The sequence below is a fragment of the Arctopsyche grandis genome, chromosome 9 (genome assembly GCF_051622035.1).
Source record: "Arctopsyche grandis isolate Sample6627 chromosome 9, ASM5162203v2, whole genome shotgun sequence".
Lineage (NCBI taxonomy): Eukaryota > Metazoa > Arthropoda > Insecta > Trichoptera > Hydropsychidae > Arctopsyche > Arctopsyche grandis.
This window is the reverse complement of record NC_135363.1, coordinates 17,440,398-17,464,422: the sequence shown is the minus strand read 5'-3', so window position 1 is coordinate 17,464,422 and position 24,025 is coordinate 17,440,398. Positions and strand designations below refer to the sequence as shown.

The window sequence follows — 24,025 nt, the reverse complement described above, 5'->3', positions numbered from 1 at the left end:
GCAATATTGCGCCGTGTCGTCACGCTCTGTAATGTATATGTGAGCCGATTTTGCATTGCACTCGTCCAAAACAAGCATGAACGCGCCGAAAACGGTCGGTGCTGTATATCATGAACGGAACTAGTGTTTTCCGTGCATTGTTGTGCCGAGCTGTTGACGTGCAGTGCTGGATAGTATAAACAGACCTTAAAGATGTGAAACATTTGCAGAGTAGGAATATATCAATATATTTACAAATATATATATATGTAGAAATAGCCAAAGCTTATTAAGTATTTAAAAGTTCAGAATTTTTTTTTAAGTTCAATTGAAAGCTTGAGAGTAACCTGTATATTGATTAATGTTGATACTTTAGTAAAGGATGGTTTGGTGGATGAGAAACTAAATGATGATGACTAAATAGGAAGCGTGCCGATCTTGAGGTAGACTCACATCGTATTGTCAGAAAGATTATGGACTTTATCCAACAAAAAGTATCTAGCTTTGAGTAGACTAGGGTAAACGTTGACCGCCCGTTAAATATGCACCAGATTTACACACGATCCCGAAAGAATGAAGGTTCGTCGTTGTGCCTCTAAAATAATAAAGCGGCCCTGGTCTCATCAACACCCTCCCGTATAACCCACACTCCTCCTGAAAACCCACCCGCTTCTAACCCTTTTAACCTAGAGCCCCGGGGGTTTAAACACGCCCATATTATGCGCACCGTCTGGCGAAAGAAATGATAATACGCCGACAAAGTGACAATTTCGCACACATTTAGGTCTCGCATAGTGTTTTCATTTTGGGCTCCCAGCAGCCGAATATGCGAATTTTCAAGACAATCGTCCCTCCCCACCACCCCGCTAGCTATATACATAAGACATTTCAATTAAATTAAACTGTGCGATAGTCGTATTGATTATAATGCGTTTCAATCTGGAATTAATGAAAGCATTCTAATTTCATAATCGTATGTACGTAAGTAAGTGAAATAAAAAGACAAATCTAACCTCCTATACATACGTAGGAGGAGATGTAAATAACGTAGTGTTTTAAAAATAATTTAGCCGCTATATTTGAAATCGGCGTAAGTCTGCTTTTCTTCATTTCAAGAAATATCTCGCAAAACATTACATACAATGTTTTGAATTTTACAATATTTAAAAATACTGGTGGCCTGCAATACGTTTATTCTGTTTTTCCAATACGAGATTCTGGACAAATCGAATTAAAAGAAGTGATAACAATTTGTGAATTACGTCAAAAATAAATAGTTTTTTTGGAACTGAAAATTGGACTTCAACCACTTTCATGGGCGCCCGCAGGGCAGGCAAGGGGGGGCACTTGCCCCCCCCCCCCCTGGATTGATTGAAAATAGTCAAATATTTAGTTGTATGAGCTACATACATCTTCCAGAAGTCCAACTACAAGTTCAAAACCTGCTCAGTGTAGTAAAACTTCACCGAGGTGATTCCGATAACTATTTCATGGATATTTTTCAGAAAACAGTACAACTCGCACAGAAAGTGGATATTGAACTGATTATTCCAAGACAGTGTGGAAGACAAAAGCATCGAAGTAATCCGGGAACCATAAGTGTTAAAGAGTACTTCAGACAAATAGTTTACATTCCATACTTAGTTCTCTAATTAACTCAATGGAGAGTCGATTTTGTGAAGCCAACAGTGCACAATTTAACTTAGCGTTGCTACATCCTTCGAAATTGTGCAAACTGAATCTTCAATAGTTTATGGATATAATGTCTACTATTAATCAGGTATACCACATTGATAATTTTGAAACTGAAGCCTTGAGTTGGTTTGATTTTTGGAAAACGCGAGAATACAAAAGTAGCCAAGATTTCATCGACTTGTTACCTTTTACAAAGTTTTATCCGAGTGTCAGGTATGCCTTACTAGTTTTTACGTGACGTTCACCATACAAATACGCTACAGTAAATTAAAACTACATTAAAATATTACTAAAAATATTTTGCCCCCCCCCCATTAGAAAGTTTTCTGCGGGCGCCCATGGCCACTTTCAAATATACCGTCTCAATTTATGCCTTATTCAGGAAGTACATAAATATGTATGTATATAGCAGCTCCTCATAACAAACAGAACACGTTTAGAGATGTTACATTTCATTTTTATCGTAGGATAATGTTTGAAACATTTCATTTTTGAATGTTAGGTCAATGTTTCATGAGTATTTTTCGAACGGAAAAAAGTTGAAAATGTTGTTGAAATTCTGTAATATTTTACTTCAATACATAATATGTACATATGTATGTATATTGAATATGTACTATTGAATGGTCTTAGATTTATCATTATATTTAAGAATCACTTACTTTGATCGCAATAAGTTAAATTGTAACAATAGTTTATTGGTTATTGATTTTTAATACAAAATTGTAAAAGTTTTTAGGGCAAGTATTTAGTATTATATTATTAGATCTTTTTAATCAACCTGTTTTTTTTTGTCCTTTTTTAATATTACCAGTAATGAAGTTGAATCTCTATTATTAAATCGTATCTTTGAGTGTAAGTATATAGGTAGTATAAAGGCTGAAAAAATGTGCGTATATATGTATATATGTATATCTAGGCTAAAAATGATAGAGAATGGTAGCTTATTGTGCTGCAGCTCCGTCTTGGGTTCATTGGGCTTCCCCTTTGTTTCCGCTCTGAGACGTCTTTCTTTTTCACCCCTTGACTGATTTCCTCTTCCGGCCCTCGCAAAAGGCGAGGGACACAATTTTTAAACGTTCAAAGGTTTCCAACGCGCACCATCATCCACGGCTACTTTTTTCTCGTCTCCCTCCCCCTCTTCCGTTTACAAGTGTCAAGTCTGAAGGATTTCGGAAGGATTCTCGCCGAACGGAGATTTAGAAAAAGGCCACGGATGCGGATTAAAGTACTCCCACCACCTCCCTGGGAGTCTTAGTTGTCGGCTTAGTTGTCCTAAGCTATTGCTAATTTTACGAGTCGTCTTTTCTTTTCGCTGCGAAGAGTTTTTCCGAAGGGCACGAAGCCTTCGTTCGGGAAATCGAAGGGGTGGGGAGATTTTTTTCATTTAATGGCCGAAGGGGTTGACTTTGAAAAATTGTAAAGGGTTTGTGAAAACAATGTAATGCGCTCTAAGAAATTGTCTTCGGATCCCCCGTTAAGTTTTGTGATAATCCTATCAGAAAAGACGGGGAAAAAAACAGGCGGATTTGCATTTTATTGGCTCTGAGCTTGTAAAGTGCACAACGGAACGATACTATTAAGGGTGAAGACGACCTTTATAAAATGAGAATTATACATATTAGATTTTACTAAGTTTCTATTTTCCATGTTTATTAAACTGAAGCAAGCAAATTAGCAATATGAATTACTTAAATTTTGTGATTGAACAAATGTAAAATACTAAATACTTTAAAAGTCGTCTTTGGTTTAAGGCTTAAAGTCATGATCGAAACCTTAAATAGGATTCTGGCGAGACGTTGGGGGTGAGGGCCGGCAGCCAGCAGCCAGTGTGAAAGACACCTAACTAATGACACCTTTCCTGCTACAAATTGTTACGCTCCAAAAGCTGTCGTAGCAGAACACACACATACACGTGTGTAGGTATCATATAGGACTATCCCTTTCCGTCTGCCAGAATTTGCAGAATCGACCCTGTAGATACTCTAAAGCTTTTTTCATCCGTACGATGTACGATGAACTACTTCAAAAGAAAGCACAATTCTGAAAACGTACATATGTATAAAAAGTGAATGAATTCGTGGAATTTTTTAACAATAATATAAATATTTTTGCTGTTTTGATTTATATCACTTTCATGTTTGATTAATGAATGTATTTATCTATATATGTATAATATATACATTTATTTTTCATGCTTCCTCCCTTTCTAAATTTAAATTTAGAAAGGCTTCCTCCCTTTCTTAAATTTAAACACACTAAACATACTAAAACTTGAAGCTTTATCTTCTTTAAAACAATCGCTTGGATCAACGTTATCAGACGATGTAGGTTGTGAGATTGAAATAAAACGACATATCGACATAGCAAAAAGTTCTATGTCGAAACTGAACAAAATTTGGAAAGGCCAGATATCGCCGTATCTACGAAAAAGCTTCTACACCGAGTTAAGACATGGACGGTGCGAGTTCAAGAATGCTTTTGAGATGTGGTGCTGGAAATGGATGCTTATCCCCCGGACAGCGAGAAGAACCATTGCCTCCATCCTGCAATATCTGAGAGTTGTCGATAGACTATTATCCGAGACGAGACCATGACAGCTTTAACAATTGTATTAGCTTTGATTACGACGGGCCTCATTAAGGCGCAGACACACAGAATCATACGGCACGGCATGCCTCGGCAAACTCCAGCTGTGAATGGGAGTGTCTTCATGTCATTATTAATTCGTACATATTATTATTTTAAAAAGTTTCTCCTACATTTCTTCAAATATGGAGGTCACCGTTATTGATCACTGTCATTGATAAAATATCACCGGAAACACTCCAGGGCGTGACCAATTCTCAAAAATGTCTCGGTACATGGAAATTTCATTATTAATGTTTTGAATACACATTGTCACTACTTTTGTAAAATAAAATGAAGCTAGATGGTTTCTCAGAACAGATTTTTTACCTGCCAGAAGTAGTAGAAGTTAAGGGAGGATATTTTAAAATATGATCTCTATGAGATGAAAGTGTTAAATTAGATAATAATTTTAATTTTATTTAAATTTGGACCATTAGGGCTTTACAGGAATCCCTAATGCGCCACAGTGGTCGAAAATATAACAAAGAAAAGTAAAAATATATTTATAAAGACAAAAATAAATTTAAAATCATAATAAGTGAAAGTAAGAAGAGGTTAGTAAACAAACAATAGCATCATAATAATAGTAGATAAAGTAAAAATATCTTTTTCACTATATCCATTTGGAATGTCTTGCATCGACAACCAGCACCGATATAAAAGATCCAGCCGTAAATACAAAACATCCCTGCGAGGTCAAAAAAGGATCAAAACTCCACTCAAAAATTATTAACAATTATACAAATAATGATGAGCGCAGGTTACCAGACATATAAATAAGTAATCTCCAATAAGCTACGCTACTGAGGTGGAAAATATCACATTCAATCTCAGCAGCAACGATTTCATTGAGAAGTCAGATAGCACTTGGAATCGAAGCCATCCGATAAAGAACTGTGCGGGCAGGAGGTACAACCATCAAACGATTATATCTACCATCAAACTATTATATCTATACATACAATCATTAGAAACATAAAGTCCCAACTGTTCCAGCAACGGGCATGACGTATTACCACGTAGAAGCTGGAGAACAAAACAAATTAATGATAAGTTTCTCCGAAGTTCAAGGAAATTACACCCAAGCATTCTCAAAAGGATTGTATTATTTATTATGACTGTCATCTAGTGCTACTTTGTCTTTTAAAAAAAATCATACCACTGTGGAATACAGTGAATCCTATTTCGCAACAATGGTCAATGAAAAAATCGATATTTTATTTAAATTTAACGTTAATCTTATATTTAAGGATTATACATATATATGTATGTATATCGATATAGTATTGTAGTGCATGTTCAAGAATGTGTGTGTGTAGTTTAAATTGTGCGGTCTGTGCGCGTTGGCCGCAGTATAGACTTTGAACGCAAAGTAAATTTGCTGCCGCTCGCAACGTAAAAGACAAACGCTTTAAGATATATCATAGGCTTAATAAGAAGGCTTTGGCATTTAACAGTTTCACTTTGTCATGTCGAAAGTTTTGGGCCGTGAAAGGGTTAGCTAATCCTTTCGGGAAAACGGCTCTTTGTTCTGACGAAACGTGTGAGCGAGGTTACGGGGGCCCGGCGCATTGTTATGCCCGCCTTTTATTGCGCGCTACCCAACACTCTGCTCATTATTTACCCACTTTTTAAAGCCGACTTTTTCAATTTGTAAATCGCAGATTCGCACAGAGCTAACGAGCCTCGTCTCCAGCCTAATTTCGCCCGTGTAATGATATTGGAACATTCGGATAATTAGAGTTTTATCGAGCGTGTCGCGCGTCGCGCACTCAATCGGCTGATCCGGATCGTTTCGCGATATTGTGAAAGTTACACGCTCGTTATCTAGGCAATTTCGAATTACACGCAGACACAATTTCTGGAGAGTCTTATTTAAGGCGTCGTTAATTTCGCATCATCCGCGAATTAGACGGGGATGCGTAGCGCGCTAGTGCGTTTATAGGCCCCAATTAAATGCTATGAAATCATACGTAGTTTGGCGTAGTTAAATCGAAATTGACACCGGCTTTGGAAAATACTTCGCTATGAGGATGAACCTGTTACAGTTCGGGTGCCATAAGGCGTTTAATTGAGTTACGGACCTTGCCTCTCCCGGTGCCGAAGCAACATCACCCTTCATCCATCTTGTGCGACTTCTGATGTGCGTTCGAAACGAAATTGTACAATAAACGGATCTTCTCGTGAAATATGTATTATATAATTTTTTTTTCGATTTATATGGATGTATACGTAATAATCACTTTTTTAATGTCTGGGAAAAGATAATGCGATTATGTAGACATCTTCCGAATTTTAACTAAACATGTTCATTACAAACATAAGTGAATACCGGAAGTAAAAAAGAGCCTAATTGCAAAAAAATCTAAAATCGGTTTTATGCCAGGAACACGTTCTATATGCCAGCGATAAGTCCCCAAGATCGGTTTTTAATAGTGTACATATTATTGCTCATATTATTGTTGTACAATGCGTTGACAAAAACCGATGTATCTTAAAATCTAATGGCACTTTTATCCTTTTCTTATTTCTGGCATTCAAGTATGAACGTAATTTCCACATTGTAAAACTTTCCATACAAATTTTTTATTATATTCAATTAACCGAAAGTCTTAAATATTTTAAGCTGATTACACTGAGCAACCAAAAATATTATCGGAACAAAGACAAATCCATTTTTATTAAATTTAAATATGACAATGAATTTTGTTGGTTTTTTTTCGTTTACGCGAATATGAGTGTATACAACATGGGCAATTCTTACAGATTTTTGGCTTTTGCAGTTTTTAATTAAAAACATAGTATTGCTGTGCTAAAAGTGATTATTGCAATCAATAGTCAGATATTTTTTCTATTTTAATATTAATAAAGATATTTTTCTGATTTGAATAACTTGTAATAAATTATCTAGCGAATTTTAAAAGTCAAAAATATACTTTTTTTATCACATTTTTTTCCGTAATATTAATTACTCACTAATTTTTCACTCTACCACGTTTATTAGCATTGATTTTTTATCCCAATATTTATTTTTTATCTAAAGTTATTAAATGAGAGGACACCAACGAAAACCATTGTCATATTCGAATTCAGTGGGTCGAACTGCGCTTCGGTGAGTAAAAATATGGTTTTTAGTTGCTCAGGTTATCAAATATAGAAAATATAATATTTAATATTTGTTTTTGTTATTTTTTTTATCACATTTATGTGTGTAATTTTTCCACATACATACATATGTATGTGGAAAATTTCGCTTTATCGTTCGCATAACCTTAAACTTCACTTCAATTTTGTGAGAATGATCTTTAGAAAGCGCTTCGGCTAGAGTGCCGTATTAATATACATTAGATGTATTAAAGTTTCGAAGCTACTTACAAAGCAACCCTTGCATGTAAGTAATATTGAATGGAAATATAAGCAGAGAGCACCACTTTGAGGCCGACTTTCGTACGGGCCGCCGTACTGTGGGGGGTTGGGTTAACTTTGGACTTAAGATGTGAACTTGGGGGAGCCTTATAGAAGTGTTGATATGTTTAGAGGGTGACAAGGGATGGTGTAAGGTGTATATTCCGTTTCCGCCCTCCCATACAACAAATTTTAAACTAACAATATTACACCGTGAGTTGTTACGTTCTACTTGAACTGTATACAGAGCAATTCGTATTTTTTTTTTCACGTGTTATCTAAAATCAAATTGTAATTCTGTTAAGGCTGATGAAAGTTTAGACAGACGGTAGGCTTTAAGAATTGGTTCACTGTTGAACAGGGAATATATTGTAAAGTTGATGGGAGCGTGTAAACTTTTGCGCATAACAAATGCGAAAGTGCTAACTAGTTGGAAGTGTATTGATTTAAGCTCGAAAGCTTCAGGTAAACCTTGGCGGCTAGGTATCAATCACGCATCAGTTACTTTCAGATATATTACTTTTTGTTGTTGTTTATATTAGAGTGGTTAGAAAGAGTAAATTGAGATGATTTTTAACCCTGAATTGAGTTGATAATTTAACGACGACATTTATAATATGTATGTACTTCAATCAATCAATATTCATATTATATTTGTTTCTTTTGGTTGTATTCTTATAAAATATTCGATTTTGTATTAATGGGGTGTTGCGTGATTTGTTCTTAGAATAGTAGGAGCTGCGATTATGATAGGTTGTCACATCCACGTGTCAACTTGTACGGTACATTCGGAATGAAAGTGTCAACCCTCGTCGTCGGTGACGTGGGAAATGGATGTGTCGCCGGGGTGAAGAAGTAAATGTCGGAAGATTTTCATACGAATCCTACAAGAAACTTACCGGATAACTTGAAGGGCAGGCTGCCCATCAGCGGATCGTGAAATCTGGGCCCGAAATGGAACGGGTGAAAGCCTTGATGTCTTGTCTTGGACCTCGGCTCTCTGGGTCCATCCACTGTCACTTTGATAGCTTTGGAGTATGTCGCAATTTGAGGTGGCGACGTCGACAGGATTATCGTCAGTGTGAACGATTTACCTAAAGCAAAAAAAAATATGTTTAATGTCAAATTTGATAAAATTATATATCGCATCGTTAGAGCACAATAATGATAAATTTGTGTCAAGTTAGGTATGTACGCAGTTCTGTTTTTATTTTTAAACTTTGGATAATACTACATAGTCACTACATATACATATATATGTTCTTTAATGCAATTGTGATTTTATGTTATTATACATCCATTAATCAAGCACACTCGTCTAACAGATTGCTCCAAAGCGACGAGTGTGCTAAAAAGATAAAGAAAGGACAAAAGGAAAAAAGTTCATGAAATACAAGTAAAAATACATAAATAGAAGAAAAGAAAAATAAATAAACATGACATAAAAATTGTTAACTGATCAAACTAACTCAACCGTTATAATTGGTCGCGACTTCCGTAACTTAGGAAGTGGTGCCGAAAATGACGAGAGATGTGATAAATGTCAATGGCACCAGCCAGTGAATTTAAGAAACGGAGGCCACGAGGAATGGGAGAATAACTATAAGCCACAGTTCTAGCCAGAGGAGTGTGAAAAAGGGGATGATGGCGGGTCCATATCACACTCTCCGGAGCATGAAGGCCCAACTCAGCCAGGATAGACGGACAGGAGATAAAGCCTCTAAATATGGAAAACAAGAACTTTATGAGGGCAACACTCCTCCTGTGTTCAAGAGAAGTGTAGCCGACCATACCCATGACGAATTGTGAAGGAAATAAATATGGGTAAATCCCGTATTTCTCCTTATAAAGCAGTTGAAGAAAGCGTCTTTGGATAAGTTCAAGTTTGATAGATAGGGATTTAGTGGAAGGATTCCAGATCATAGAGGCGTATTCCAAGATACTCCTAACTAGAGCATTGTACAACAGCCTCAAAACAGTGGAATTATGCAAGTGTCGAAAATTAAAAAAAGACAAACTCAAGCATTCTTGAGGCAGTGATAAATCCACAATTCACTAAATTGCTCATCTATCAACATTTTATCAAAAAACTACGACATACTATTTTTAAAATTACAAGATTTAAGCGTTGTTTTAACCAGTTTAACCATAAGCCGGCAATTAAAAATAAACAATAATACAAAAAATATTCTGAAGTACATTCTATATTAACACATTCATATTTTCCGAAACAACAGAACTGACACGATCTTTTCATATTATACAGCAATGCATTTCACAGAAACGCATCAAGCAGAACCGGTTTCCTTCGACTATTGTGGCGAATGCACACTTACTAATGAAAGTGCTGCCATGTGCATATGGATATTTTCGGAATCGTCATATTCTGGCAATAATACTTCGACGATACGACGCAAGGAATATTGCACCGCATGCTCACACTCTGTAATGTACTCTGATTTTGCCTTGCACTCGTCCAAAACAATTATTTACGTGCTGAAAATGTACGATGCTGAATTGTATGAATAGAAGTAGTCTTTTCCGGGCAGTGTTGTGCGAGGCTGTTGAAGTACTGAATAATTTAAATGGACCTTTAACCTTAATTTTAAATCATGTATCAATTCCATTTAGCAAACCGTTGAAATTTCAGAGGGCAATTTTTGACAGATTATTATTAACAGTTAGTTGGAGAACAACTATGGAGAATTATCATTTTTATATTCTACATATAAGACGTTACCTTTATGTTTGGATCATTATTGTGCTCTAAGTTCGTAATATTTTTTATTTGGTTGAAATTCTCACAAATACTCACAAATTGATCAATTTATATATTAGTCTTAATTAGAATAGTATATGAATTGACTTTTACCACTAAAGTTGTACTTATTTGAAAACCTTAAAAATTTAAAAGCGTGTAAAGCCGTAAAGCGTGTCGCATAGTCGCTCGCGTCGATATTACCATTTTATTTCAGATTGAATTGAAATCTTCATTCATATATAGCATCACATGCATTATTGAAAGTTTCTTGTTTTCAAAAATCATTTTTTAGCCTGTCACAAGAGGCGGTGGGCGATGCCAGCAAGCTTATTAACATTCAAACCCGCCCCTTCACGAGTGTCGCTTTTCGGTAGGCCTCTGAGATTGCGAATAATTTTGCCGTTACGCCCGTCTCTGAAGGGACACCGAGCCGTATATCAAAAGCCGAATATGCGCCATTGATTTTTCGAAATGTATTTTTTATTTCCGCCCGTTCCCGGGGGGGTGTAAATAAGGAAATATTTGAGGGTCGCTCGGCGAGTTTTTATTGCCAACACCTACCTACTCGCGACCGCTTGCACTCGTTTGACTTTAAATATTCAAAATGGTACACAAATCACTCAACCAATAATAAAGAAGTATTAAATATATACGTACATACATTTGTATGCACATTAAAAAATACTTTTTACTACATAAAAGTTGAATGAATGTGAATGATACTTGTTCCAAGTAATTATACTGGTTATTTTATGCGATTTGTACATGATATAAGAGGGGTTTGTTTGAATTGCGTGGCAATTTTTATTGTTCGAGTGCGCTGCGTTTATATTCAATTAAATAAACCCTTTCACTCCGGCACGTTCAGGACTCCGGGGCATTTCCCAAAGGGGGAAAAGAAGTCCGTGGAATGTCGCGGCATTCTCCATGAGATATTCGCGCGGAAAAAAACCGTATACGTGACGGAACGCCGCATTTTCTAGTTGAAATTCTTTTCTATTCTAACCCTCGAAGACACACAGATAGTCTAAAATCTAATTCCGAATTGAAAACCGGGTATATTTCGGTCCGGTCGTATGTCATTCTTGTCTTGTACGGGTGGTCGCTCTTTACGATGTACCATAGCCGAGCCAAGAAAGCGGCGAACGGCCGCAACATTTGGCAAGAAAATGCCATATTTGGGGGCGCATTTTGGGGGTAGCTACTGTTCCTACATAAAGGGGTGTGATTGTTTCGGTCTTTATGCAAAAGAATACCCTTTCCCTCGTCGAGCGCCCTTAGCAAAATGGCACTCGTCCATTATGGCGAAAGTGTAGCACGATCACCGCTTCGACTTATTATTTTAATTGACTTCTTTTGAACTCCGTTCCGTTCTCATATTTTTAAGTTTCTATGACAATGCTTTTCAGACATCCTTTGCCAAAAATATTTATTCCAGCAACACGTTACAACAAGAAATCATCACCTAAAGTCATGATAAAATTTTCGCCTTTCAAGCATAGAAATTTACAAGTAATTTTGACTATCATATGAAAATGATAGTACATTTATTATATCAAATCCGATCGACAAAAATCTTATGGTAAATGTTTTATCTCAGAATAGCAGCGATATATGTAGTTTCATTAAAAATATATGTATTATATGATTGCATAAGTTCATGTTAGTTTACCGTTAAAAAACGTATACCGACATCTATGAATATCAGGCATGAACTTACGCAATCATACACTACATATATGTATGTATGTATGTACATAATATGTAGATATATTTTTGCTACAATGTTCATATTTCAGTGGGTAAGAATGTTTAAGTTTTGATTCTAAAACAAAATTTTATCAAGTGATACATATTTAACAACCATTAAATTTTAAAGGTTAAGACTTCAATTGAAATGAAAATAGACAAATATATTAGGCCGCTTATAAAAAATGGCTTTGACCGAAAATACTCGGGTATTTGAAACATTCAATATCTGCATCGCATCTTACTAGCAATTCTTATATTATTTAAACCTTGGTTGCATCTTATTAAAAAAAATACAAAATTGTCCTTTATACTCAAATTTACCCGAGTATTTTCGGTTAACTATTTTTTAAAAGTGGCCTAGTACATTTGTTCTCAACTGTATTTATGTATATAATATGTGTGACTATCGTATATTATATATATTTATTTTAATTTTTGAAATATATTTATTCAAAAAGAGAACGTTTTTTTCGCTTTCTAGTTTTGAACCTATGAATAAAATGTTGGTACGCGAACATTTTGCGATCTCCACGTTCTTGCAAACTTCCTACCCACCCCAACCTACTGTCGCCCCATTCCGAAATTCTACACCAAACCAACCCCCCCCCCCCCGACCCCCACGGCATATTTATTTAAATAGGAAGAAATGGGCGCTTTCTTATCTTCTCCGTAACTGAATGGCGAACCTCTTATTTTCGGCTATTATATGACGGCATAAAGAGGAGCCTTCCGGATTAACGGCCCACCCGAACGACATAAAATGGTTTGAGAAAATGCCAACATTAACATTTTAATGCGGAAAATAGAGAAAAATACGGCCGAATTAATAGATTCGCATTTTATTTTATTTCCAGATTTAAAAATTCTCTTTCGAACTTCCTATAAAAAAAAACTTTCAAAATTCTAATCGCACGTGACAATCTTTCCGTTTACGCCTCGCGATATTACATCCACCGTAAACGAATTTTATATTTTCTTACTATCCGCGTCGGCAAGTTCATAAGACTTCGAGAAGAGAGCTCTTTCTTTTTGCAGCCCCTTCCTCGCTTTTAGAATTTTTTCACGATCTCTTTTGTCGGTCCTTTGGAGAGAAATATTCACCCATACAGTCGTATCCAGGATACCGCGCCATCATAAAAGACCGCTTGTGAGGAATTATTCAGTCGTTCGAAATTGAGAGGATATTATTTTCATCTTGCAGCTTTCAGCTTTACCAGCCCCTTCGTATTTAGTACACTTCACCTGGCCATAATAAGTACGGCGTGAAATTGCACGTAATTGACATATGCGTTCACATTACTCGGCTATACTAGAGAGGGATTTTCCAAGCGGAATTTTACTTCTATAATTGAATTTATTTTAATAAAAATGCTCATATAATTAAGTCTTTTAATGCATGACAATATTTAATTGAATTCAAGCTAATTATTAAAATGAATATACATATCTATATATGCGACGAAGATTTGAACGCTCCGAACATCGAACGCTTGGAATGGTTGTACATCTCCGTATTCTTTTTCATATTCAGGAGTTTCTACCAACAAATGGCAATAAGAAGATAAGGCAAACAGCGGGAGAATATTTTCCATATTTTATGAAGCACTTTTGGCTTTTGGTTTCGGCAAAATACCCAAACAGATTGTGTGCTAGCTCCTTCTGTGTGGTCGTAACAGAGAAGCATGCAAAATTGATATCGTGTACCGGGACGCCAACTCATCTCCAGGGCAACTTTTCTTTACATATAAATCACATTAGATATTTCAAAATGTATAAAAATAAATGCAAAATGAATCTATTTTCAAAATATTTAGTGTCCGTTATACATACATATAGGTGCATAAATATTTTAATACATTACTTTTTTTATGTTATTGTTATTCAAAGCTGTATTTAATTGTTACTATATATAAAAATATATGGATCTACAGTGTATGTAATATGTTTGAATTCTATGAAACAGCATGGGGTTGCCATATCTGTGAACGGGGTTGTGTGTCGACATGTCGTTAAAACATTTGTCAAAAATGTCAAGAGCAAGTGTCGGCGCAAAATAAGCTGCGAGGGGATGAGAGGGTGCGTCGGAAAAATACGCATAATATTACCCCGGGAAAACAGCGAATTTTCCGCGTGTACATATATCGGCGCCGATTTATAACCCTAGCTCGCTCATTATCCAATCGGATAGAATGTGGAGGTTTTTAATTAAAGATTTAACGTAACCGATAATGTGAGTGTCGGCTTCATTTAAATTCGACACCGCGTTTTTTGCGCGGCTGCCGGAAAATTTGCTGTGACTTTTCAATTTGCCCTTCGCCGGCCAATTTGCTCTCAATTCAAATAATCCCACTGTTAGTCCCGAGCCGACCCCCGCTCCCTAATAACAATAATTAGAAATGAGTGGTTCAATAATTAAAAACGGAAAGAAGCGAAGCCTCCGTCGGGGAAAAGGGAGAATAGGAATGGGAGGGTGGAAATTCAATCGTGGTGAGAACCACCCCCCAGTGCACCCTTAATGAATCCTGCTAAAGGCACTCGCGGAAAAAAGCCTGTGTTATTTTACGCGTTTGCTAATTACAAAAAAAATGTTGAATCTCATATACGGAGATTTTTCGGTTTGAGTTGATGGATACAAATGCTATTTTCCAGGGTGAAAAAGCGGAAAAAGTAAATATCGAAGCTGGATTCTCGGTATTGCTGTCGCTTCAGATAAGAAGTACCCGGGAAATTGTTGTCAATTTAAACAGTTAATGAATCCAGAATGGAAAAAGCGCGACACTCAAGCGAAATAGGGGTTGCGAGGGGGAAAAGGGAGGGCTCTGAGGGTGAAACAGAGAAAGAACAACAACCGGAAAGACTCTAAACAACAGAATGCATACAAACATTCATTGTTTTATATTTTAGATTAATTTTCGCTTAAAAACAAATATAATCGATTTGAAATATCTCTATAAAGAGAATTTTATTTATTCATATATACATATTATATTAGTTATTAAAAAAAGTATTTCATTGTAGCAGTTAATGTTTATAAAATAAGAGATATTATGATTTACACCTGACAACTTCGTACACATAATATATTTTCAAGTAGGCGGGTCATCATTTATTAATTTTATCTTCTTATACATTTGAAGCACGTCTTCTCAAAAAAAGTAGATAAAAATATATATAAGAATAATAATGAGAAGCACACAAAGTGAAAAGTCGTCGTTTTAACTGGCAACCAACAGAGGGGACGAAGACTCGTAACGAGCCTTTTTAAAAAGTGTTACGTACAGTCAACCATCTGGTTTGCGATAATTTCCGGATTTTATTTTTTAACGGAAATACTTCACTTAAAATTATATAGCAACCGTGTGAAGTACGTGTGCTTGTGATGAAAAATGAAATAAGTGTAAATTATGGTGGGTGTGATAAATCGATTTTAATATAATATGCAGCTAGTATCGGAAATTGCCCGATAGTATCGAATGGTACGTCAGTGTACAATTTCGATTGAATTTCCGAGAATTTTCCAAGCCGGTAATGGGTTAACGCTATTCGCATATCGACAGTGAAAACGTTCAAGATTTACGACGGTGAACATTTGCGAAATTTATTGCGCCCCGTGTACCTGTTTGCCTTCTTTTTACCCCCCATTAGGCGCTTTTGTTTTAAGGATGTTTCTTTCGCGGAGCACGTGAAGGTAAATACTGTGTAGAAAAAATAAATATAAGGGGAACGATGAAGGGACCGAGGCTCCATGGTTTACGTCTAAAGTACGAAAGTGGCGTGTGGTGAATTTTTAATAATCACGGAAATGCTTAATGATAAAGTTGCAGAGGGACCCCGCCCTTATTATTCACCTCCTTTTTTTTTTTGCACCGTCCCCTTTTTCTACTTGGCCAACGCGAAGATTGACGCGAAAATGCTCACCGACTTTGCAATTCCGTTTGTGCTATGATACCGCATTGAAACGCCGAAATATATACAATTACAATATAGTATCGTTTGCGACCCCTTTTAACATTTGAAAGCCGAATATTTTAAATTTATATATGTGTGTGTATACTGCGTATTGTTAAGAGATTAACGAAACGATGAACTTGACACCGAGTAGACGGATTACTAAGACTTCGCGTGCATTTAAAGATAGTGTCATGAAAAGGATTAATTTACAGTCCGTACAATACATACGTTGATAGCAATTATTAATACTTATACATACGAATATATCAAATATCTATAGAAGTATTCGAATCGCATTAGTGAAAGTTTTCTATTTAATTACAATCGGTGAGGCTGAAGAAGTTTGGTATTTATGTTCTTTGACGCGCTTCTAATAAATTGTTCTTGAAAATTCCAAGCGTTAAGACCTACTTTTTAATTTTATTATTTAATTAAATATGTATCATTTATGTAAACCTTACAGTGTAAGGTATACCTATCGCGTGTGAGGTTTTCGCTTAAATTCGTGACCCGTAATCGTATAACCACAAACCATTCAAACTAACATATCTAAATCTTTGCGGGCACGCAATTGTTATCCAATTACCGCAATACAGTTACAATCGCTTAATCTATTCCACCATTTTCCAAACGGTGTTTCGTGGAATTGTGTGGAAGACTATATTTAATTCAAATACAGTATATAATATTTAAATGTTCCTCACTTACCCTAAATGGGCATTTTTGATCTTTCATCAAAAAATATTTTAAAAAGTCAGCAATGAGATGAGATATAATTTTTAATATTTTTATTCTCGCAATTGTAATTAATGAACTGTATATGTACATTAGTCGAGCCATTGTTTTCAAGTAGAGAGGTCGAGTGTTCAAATCCCGCCTGGAATCGAGTAATTATTCGACTTATATATTCTGCTAGCAAGATCTGGATGGGTTTTTAAATCCAAATCGACCGGCTTTTATTAGAGCTTTCCATTTTATCTAATTTAATTATTGTGACGGATCCGAAATCGGCATCCTCCTTCTGTTTTTCGAAAACCCGAATTTATTGATTGTTAAACACATGTATGTATACCTACCTACACTGTAGAATGTGTTTAATATTTTTGGCCATAGGTGTCGCTTTATTTATTTTATTTATTTATTTATATAGCAAACTGCTAATACATATAACACAAAATAACAAAATAATAACAAAAAATTATAAATCATCTTTCACAAAGGTATCCATTAACACCCTTCAAGAAAGCATCAATGTTATTAGAACTTCTAATGCCTTCAGGAAGGGCATTATACATTTGGGACGAACTGTTATGGTAAAATGAAATATATAAAGAACAATGGTATTAAACTTGTACATATATACGCCTATGGTATTAAACATTATAAATTTATAGATTAAATATGAAATCATATTCAAATATGATGAGAAGCCGTTTCAACAATGAAAATCAGTTAAATTGGTAAACTCTGCTAAGAATAGAGCGATTCGGAGTCATAAATATCTAAATCTAACCAGCAGCATTGCTGAAATACTCGATTAAATTCTCTTCAATCAATCTCAACCCATGTGTTGGAAAACTCTCGGTGGTTAACATTAATGTAACCATCGAGCTATTCTGCTGGCTAATTATTTATAGCAATATACTTACGTTTTCTTAATTATTGAACATACGATTTACATTTTTGATATTAAATATATGTATAGTGTATTATATTGCTTCTATGCACCAGCGAGTACTATTAAGTGAATACACTTATTTTAATACAACATAATTATATACAAAATGGATTATCAAAAAATTTAATAGTATTAATGATGATGACTTGACAGGTAACCCTAATGCGCCTTCCTGGCCAGAAAACTCGATTTGCGAGAAAATGGGTAAGGTTGCCAATTTGTTGGAACCGTTTCAATGAAAATCAGATGAATTGGCAAACTCTGATAGGAAACTGATATAAAACCTGGAGTCACAGATCCAAGGTCTGGCCATCAGAAACCAGTGGGATTTGAACGCGTGACCACTTTGTTCAAAGCAATATATGCTAACTGGTGTGACGCTTTGGGGCAACCTGTCAGGTCACACTGCTCATTTTATTGTTATTATTATTATAAAATAATAAATTAAATTAAATAAATAAATAACCACTAGTCAACTCTGCTGTAATGTAATTACTTTACACAATATACATATGTACGTATTGTGAATAATTCAAACTGTTGATATACACCGATTTATATTTATCTGATTTATCTACATTATAATATCTTAATCACTCGTTACATCCGCTTATGCGACGTTCGTAAAATCCATAATCATTAGTAAACACGCACTTATAGTTCGTATGTAATGCGGCGAAAAATCACGGCGAGTATCATCGAAATTTTCCGGCCGATTGAGTCGAATTAAAATGTTATTATAATTAAAAACAGCGATCGTCTCGCCGACGATGACACTAACCGACCTGAAGCCATACGGACCCCCGGCAATTCAGAGGGTTAGGTTAGGGTCAATTTCCACCTTTGTATCCGCTTACACGCGACCGGTCAAAACACACACTAATTAAACGCCTCCTCACCCCACTTTTCTTTCACTTCACACACGCGAAAGTGTTACTGACCTCTGCCACTCCTGCCGACGAACCTCAAGTCATTGAATTTGGCCACTTGGTTCTTCATGACTGCCGTGCAGTTCCTCAGCTCGGCGCAGTAGTTTTCGTCGTTGCCGGCACGGACCGTGACCACAGTTCCGTCACCGACATCTCCCAGTGCGACCACTTTGAACGCAACCGGAAGTGTCTTATTCGACCGCCAGTGTGGTGGTAGCACCGTACAAACCTGGGAAAACAACAGTTAATAGTTTAAATCTGTATCTGTAATAAATGTAATTAGTAAGTTGATTCTAAGACACGCAAACGCTTCAAAGGGTTTTATAAAGCCACAATGGTCCAAAACTACTACTATAAATAAATAAATAAATAATATATTTTCTTCATTTGAATGTAATGTATGAGTGGAATATTAATCTACTCTCTTCCATTTGGGCCTCGCAGGGATGTTTTGTATTTGTTTATTTATTTATATATACTTTTAGCTATTAGCTTATTTAAAAAAAATACATCTCAATAACTTAAATCTAAAATTATATATTTAACTTATATATACTGTCCCTCACAGAGGTGTCTCTTCGCTCCTCGCAAGAATGCATCCATGGTCTTAGAAGACCTGATGCAATCAAGGAGGGCGTTATACATTAGCACACCCCTGTGAAAGACACCCCCGCTGTCTTTATTTTTCTTACTCTACCTACAACTAAATTATTCTTATTTCTAGTGTAATGATTATGAATATCTCCCAAATTCATCTAACATACTTCTTATAATTTTTAATCTACCACCATTCAAAATACCTCTCATAGCTTTATTTTGTAATTTTTGTATTCTCCCTAATTTGTAGCTTGTTCTTATTTATCGGAACAGGCTGCAGTTGCAAGACATTCTCTTCTTTGTATTTTTACTACTTATTGAATTATCTTTGTATTTTGTCACTCATTTAAATTTTCATTTATCCGCTATTTTATTACTTTACTGTTTTTTTTATGATTGTGTTTAAATGTTGTTTTTTATCTTATTTTTTTGCTTTTGCTTTTTGTTCTATCTATTTATTTTTTGTTTTTCTCTACCTCTTGTTTTATTATATAGACCAGGTCTGGGCAAACTTTTTGGATGAAAGGCCACATTAGAAATTAAAAATGAGCGGCGGGCCGCAAGTAAAATACTATTTTTAGATATACATTATTCATTATCGTAAAAGGAATTAAAACATAATTTTTTTTTAAATTTCATACAAAAAAATGATTTATTTTGACGAATGAAACTGTTTTACATCTTTAACAGTTTTTTTAATTTCGGGAGGAAATTTTGTAGTTGAAATTCTTAAAAATGTTTGTAAATTTTCATCTGTGATGCTTGATTGTAAAGAATTTTTATTAATATTCACGATTGAAAATGTTTGTTTACATAATGTAGGTTGATCAAAAAACCACCAGCATTTTTTGAGCAAAATCTCTTGTTTGTCGAATTTTTCCGTATTAGGGCGTTGTAAAAATTTCTTCATATATAATCTTAATTTATATATCTCTGTCGATACGCTATCAATATATATTGCAATTGGAAACTCGCAACTTAAATCGTTGATAATTTCACCATATTCTTCAAATTTATTTTCTGGTATCTTCAGCAATTTCATGGTTGAAAAGTGGTCTACCCGTTTAATAGATAAATGTTGAAGAAACAGTCGTAGTTTTTAATTTAAATCCATTCAAACTTTTCACCATATCATGGACATATAAATTTTCCCCTTGGAACACTGTGTTGAAAGTATTTAAATGTCTCACGATGTCCAAAGTAAATGCAAAATCACACAGCCAGTCATTATCAGTTAATTCGGGAAAGTCGATAGTATTTTTCATTTTTAAAAATAGAACGATTTCTTCTTTTGTATCTCATACTTGCCGAAGTATTTTTCCTAGGCTAAGCCATCGAATATGATTATGATAAATAATATCTGTGAACTCACATTCAATAACTTGAAGAAAAGCAATGAATTGTCTGTGTTTCAAGCCACTCGAACGTATTAAATTTACAAGTTTAATAATACAAGATATCACATTTTCAACTTTTAACACATTTTCGTACAATACTTGTTGATGTACATATAATACAATGAATTATAATTAAATTGTAATCAGGACAATTTTCGCAAATTTTATCCTGGATAAAATTTGATCTTTAAGTGATTCAAATGACAAAAACTCTTCAATAATTTCAAATTTAGAGTTACATCCGCGTATGAAAATTAATTACTGTGCGGTATATTTTCGATCATTACTTTCGTCGAGAGCTATCGAGTACCTTGTGATCGATTCTAATATTGATGATAATTGCTCATTTAAGTTTGTAGTCTAGTTTGGCCCAAATTCGAATTGTATCTTATGTCAGAAACGATAAAACATTTGACAAATCAACAAAAAATTTTTTAGATCAGAAAATAGTAAACTTTTTTAATTTTGCTTCCGGGCCGCACCAAAATACCGGGCCGCAGTTTGCCCAGGCCTGATATAGACCATTGTGGAGCATTAGGTTCTTCCTGTAATGCCACAATGGTCCAAAACTTTTAAATAAAAAAATATAATTTTGCTTCGTAAAAAGGGTTTGCCTATTTTGAACTACTCTATATAATCGTATCATTGATTTTAATATAAATAGTATTGCTAATGAATTAGTATATCCTCAAGTATGCTTATTAATTAAGTACATATCATATACATATGTATGTTTATTATTTACATATACTATGTGAAGTATGGCTAGCGTTGTCATGTGACAACGCTAAGCTTTTTATTGGAACGCGTTTAAATCCCTTAGTAATACACAGGGCCACTGAGATGAGTCACGGGCCCTGGTAAAAATATTTTCAGGCCCTATGTATGATAAACAAAAAAAAACATCTTATAAATACATATTTTTAATATGCGACAAATCTATCAGAACTATTAAAAAAATACCTGCATATGTGTACATATGTTGGTTGCTATTTTTTTTTTAAATAATTGAATAAGAAAGTATTGTATAACAGGAGCGATTTCACATGGACACAGATAATGCGTGAAACGAAAAATAATAATTAAATACACATATTTTTATATAGAATAATATAAAATATCAATTTATGAATGTCAGACGTCACGCAACGGGGCCCCTCGAGTTGTCCGGGCCCTGAAATTTTACCCCAGCTCCCCCCCCCCCCACCACCCCTTCTCGTCGGTTCTGGATACATAGAGTTTCTATGCTAGAAAAACTATTAACAAAGTCTAGAAGTTTATTGAAGTATTCAAAGAAAACAAATAATCGGTTCTTTTGACTTAAAATAAATAAAAAAAATCAATTTAATCCAAATAAAATGTACCTGATGTAGGCTTTAATTCTAAATACTTTAATACTACTATTAAATTAAACTTGGTTATTGATCATTTAATTTGAAAGTAACTGACTTAATGGAATTAATAATTGGCCCAAAATTGAAATGCAATTGATATCTGTATGTATGTATGTACATCTCGGCAGTTGCACTAATGCTAATCATTCCCGGTTCCCGGATTCAAGCCCTCGGTTAATCTCGATTGAAAAAATATATATTCAGAAGCATTTCTGCAGTGCTGCTGGCAGACTTGGATATATGTGGCTCCAAGTCGATCATTTCCTATTAAAGTTTGCCAATTTATCTGATTTCATTGTTGAAACAGTTCCTCATCAAATCGGCAAAACCATTCTACCCACTATGAAAGTACTAATTTGATTTGATTTCAAATTTAAAGTCTATAAATGTATACATCTTCTTCTTCTAATGCCGAATCCGTATTCAGACGTAGGCGACTACCATGGGCAGACATCGTTTATGGCCCGTGCGAATTCTTCCCTATCATGGGCAAGCCGAAATAGCTTTTCGAGACCGAGTCCCATCCATGACCTGATGTTCCGGAGCCAAGAGAGCTTCTTTCTCCCAAGCCACCGATTGTCTTCTATTTTCCCTTCTATGATTGTTTGTAGAAGGCGATATTTGGGGCCGCGAATAATGTGGCCAAAGTATTCCATCTTACGGCGCTTCACCGTGTCAAGAAGCTCTCTCTTTTTTATGAAGAAGCTGGAGGACTTTCTTTTCTTACATGCTCCTTCCACGAGATCTTTAGCATCCTCCGGTAACACCACATTTCAAAGGACTCTATCCTGTTCATGGATTCCACTAACAGTGTCCACGTTTCGCATCCGTACAGCAACACCGACCAAACATAGGAGTGCAGGACTCTTAAACGCAATTTAATAGACAACCTTCGACAACATAAAACATGTTTCATGCTGCCGAAGTTTAATACCATATGTCCCTCAGGAGCAACCCTAATGGCATTGTGGGAAATATATTTTTTTATAAATTAAAATGTTCCTTAGTTCAAATTTGTATAAAATTGATATATCAAATATAATGATTTTGTACTATAATCTTAAATTTTATATTTTATAATGTTTATATTTTACAAATTATGTCTCGATATATTTTTAAAGAAATTTTCTTTAAAAATATATCGAGAGTCTTTAACAATTCATTCCGAAATTGCATGCAAACTCTAATACATATGTATGGAATATTAAAATTATGAAAAATTAGATGCATACTATGTATGTATATTATAATTTCGGAGATAAAAAAATCATTTGACTAAACGCCTTTTATAACAATCGTAAATTCATTGAATATAATGTTGACAGTCATGTCACTACGTCACTAAACCTTTCAATGCAAAATTGCATGAATTACAATGAATTATGATCGTAAAAAAAATTGGGCCTCAGTTTCAATGAAACTTCATACCCGCAAGTCTGTAATAGTATAATTAAATATATGCATACCACGTGTGGACAGCCGGTTCTGACCAATTCACCGGGATGTTCGGCCATGAGTCCATCGAGAGTCCTCTCGGCCAGCAGCTCGGCAGATAGAGTACCCGGCGGAGGACCCACATCCGGACCGGGACCGCTTGTTGAGCTCACCTCGCTGGCCAAGTGCATTTTTTTGTGGCGAACAATGATTTTAGATCACTATAAACTTGTTGTGAACACACTTTTGCGATTGCTATACAATCGTATCGTTTTGGATTATTTCATCTTGGTCTTGCAACGCGATGCATTTCTACCGACGACTGTGGACATTGTGCGGGCTTCTTCAATTTGCTACGAATCCTGTAAAAAAATTATATAAATTAAATACATATTTAATTATCTTAGAGATATTATTATTAT

The 24,025-nt window shown here is 35.1% G+C and overlaps 1 protein-coding gene across 1 annotated transcript in view; it reads right to left on the bottom strand.

Moving 5' to 3' along the window:
- Positions 1 to 23,794, bottom strand: part of RunxB (RUNX family transcription factor Runt related B) — a 29,165-nt gene extending 5,371 nt beyond the window's left edge. The window contains exons 1-3 of the mRNA XM_077438780.1: positions 23,636 to 23,794; positions 18,794 to 19,010; positions 8,610 to 8,804 (exon numbers count right to left, since the gene is read on the bottom strand). Of these exons, the coding sequence (XP_077294906.1) occupies positions 8,610 to 8,804; positions 18,794 to 19,010; positions 23,636 to 23,794 (571 nt within the window). The remainder of the gene's footprint in view (positions 1 to 8,609; positions 8,805 to 18,793; positions 19,011 to 23,635) is intronic.
- Positions 23,795 to 24,025: the final 231 nt, after the last annotated feature.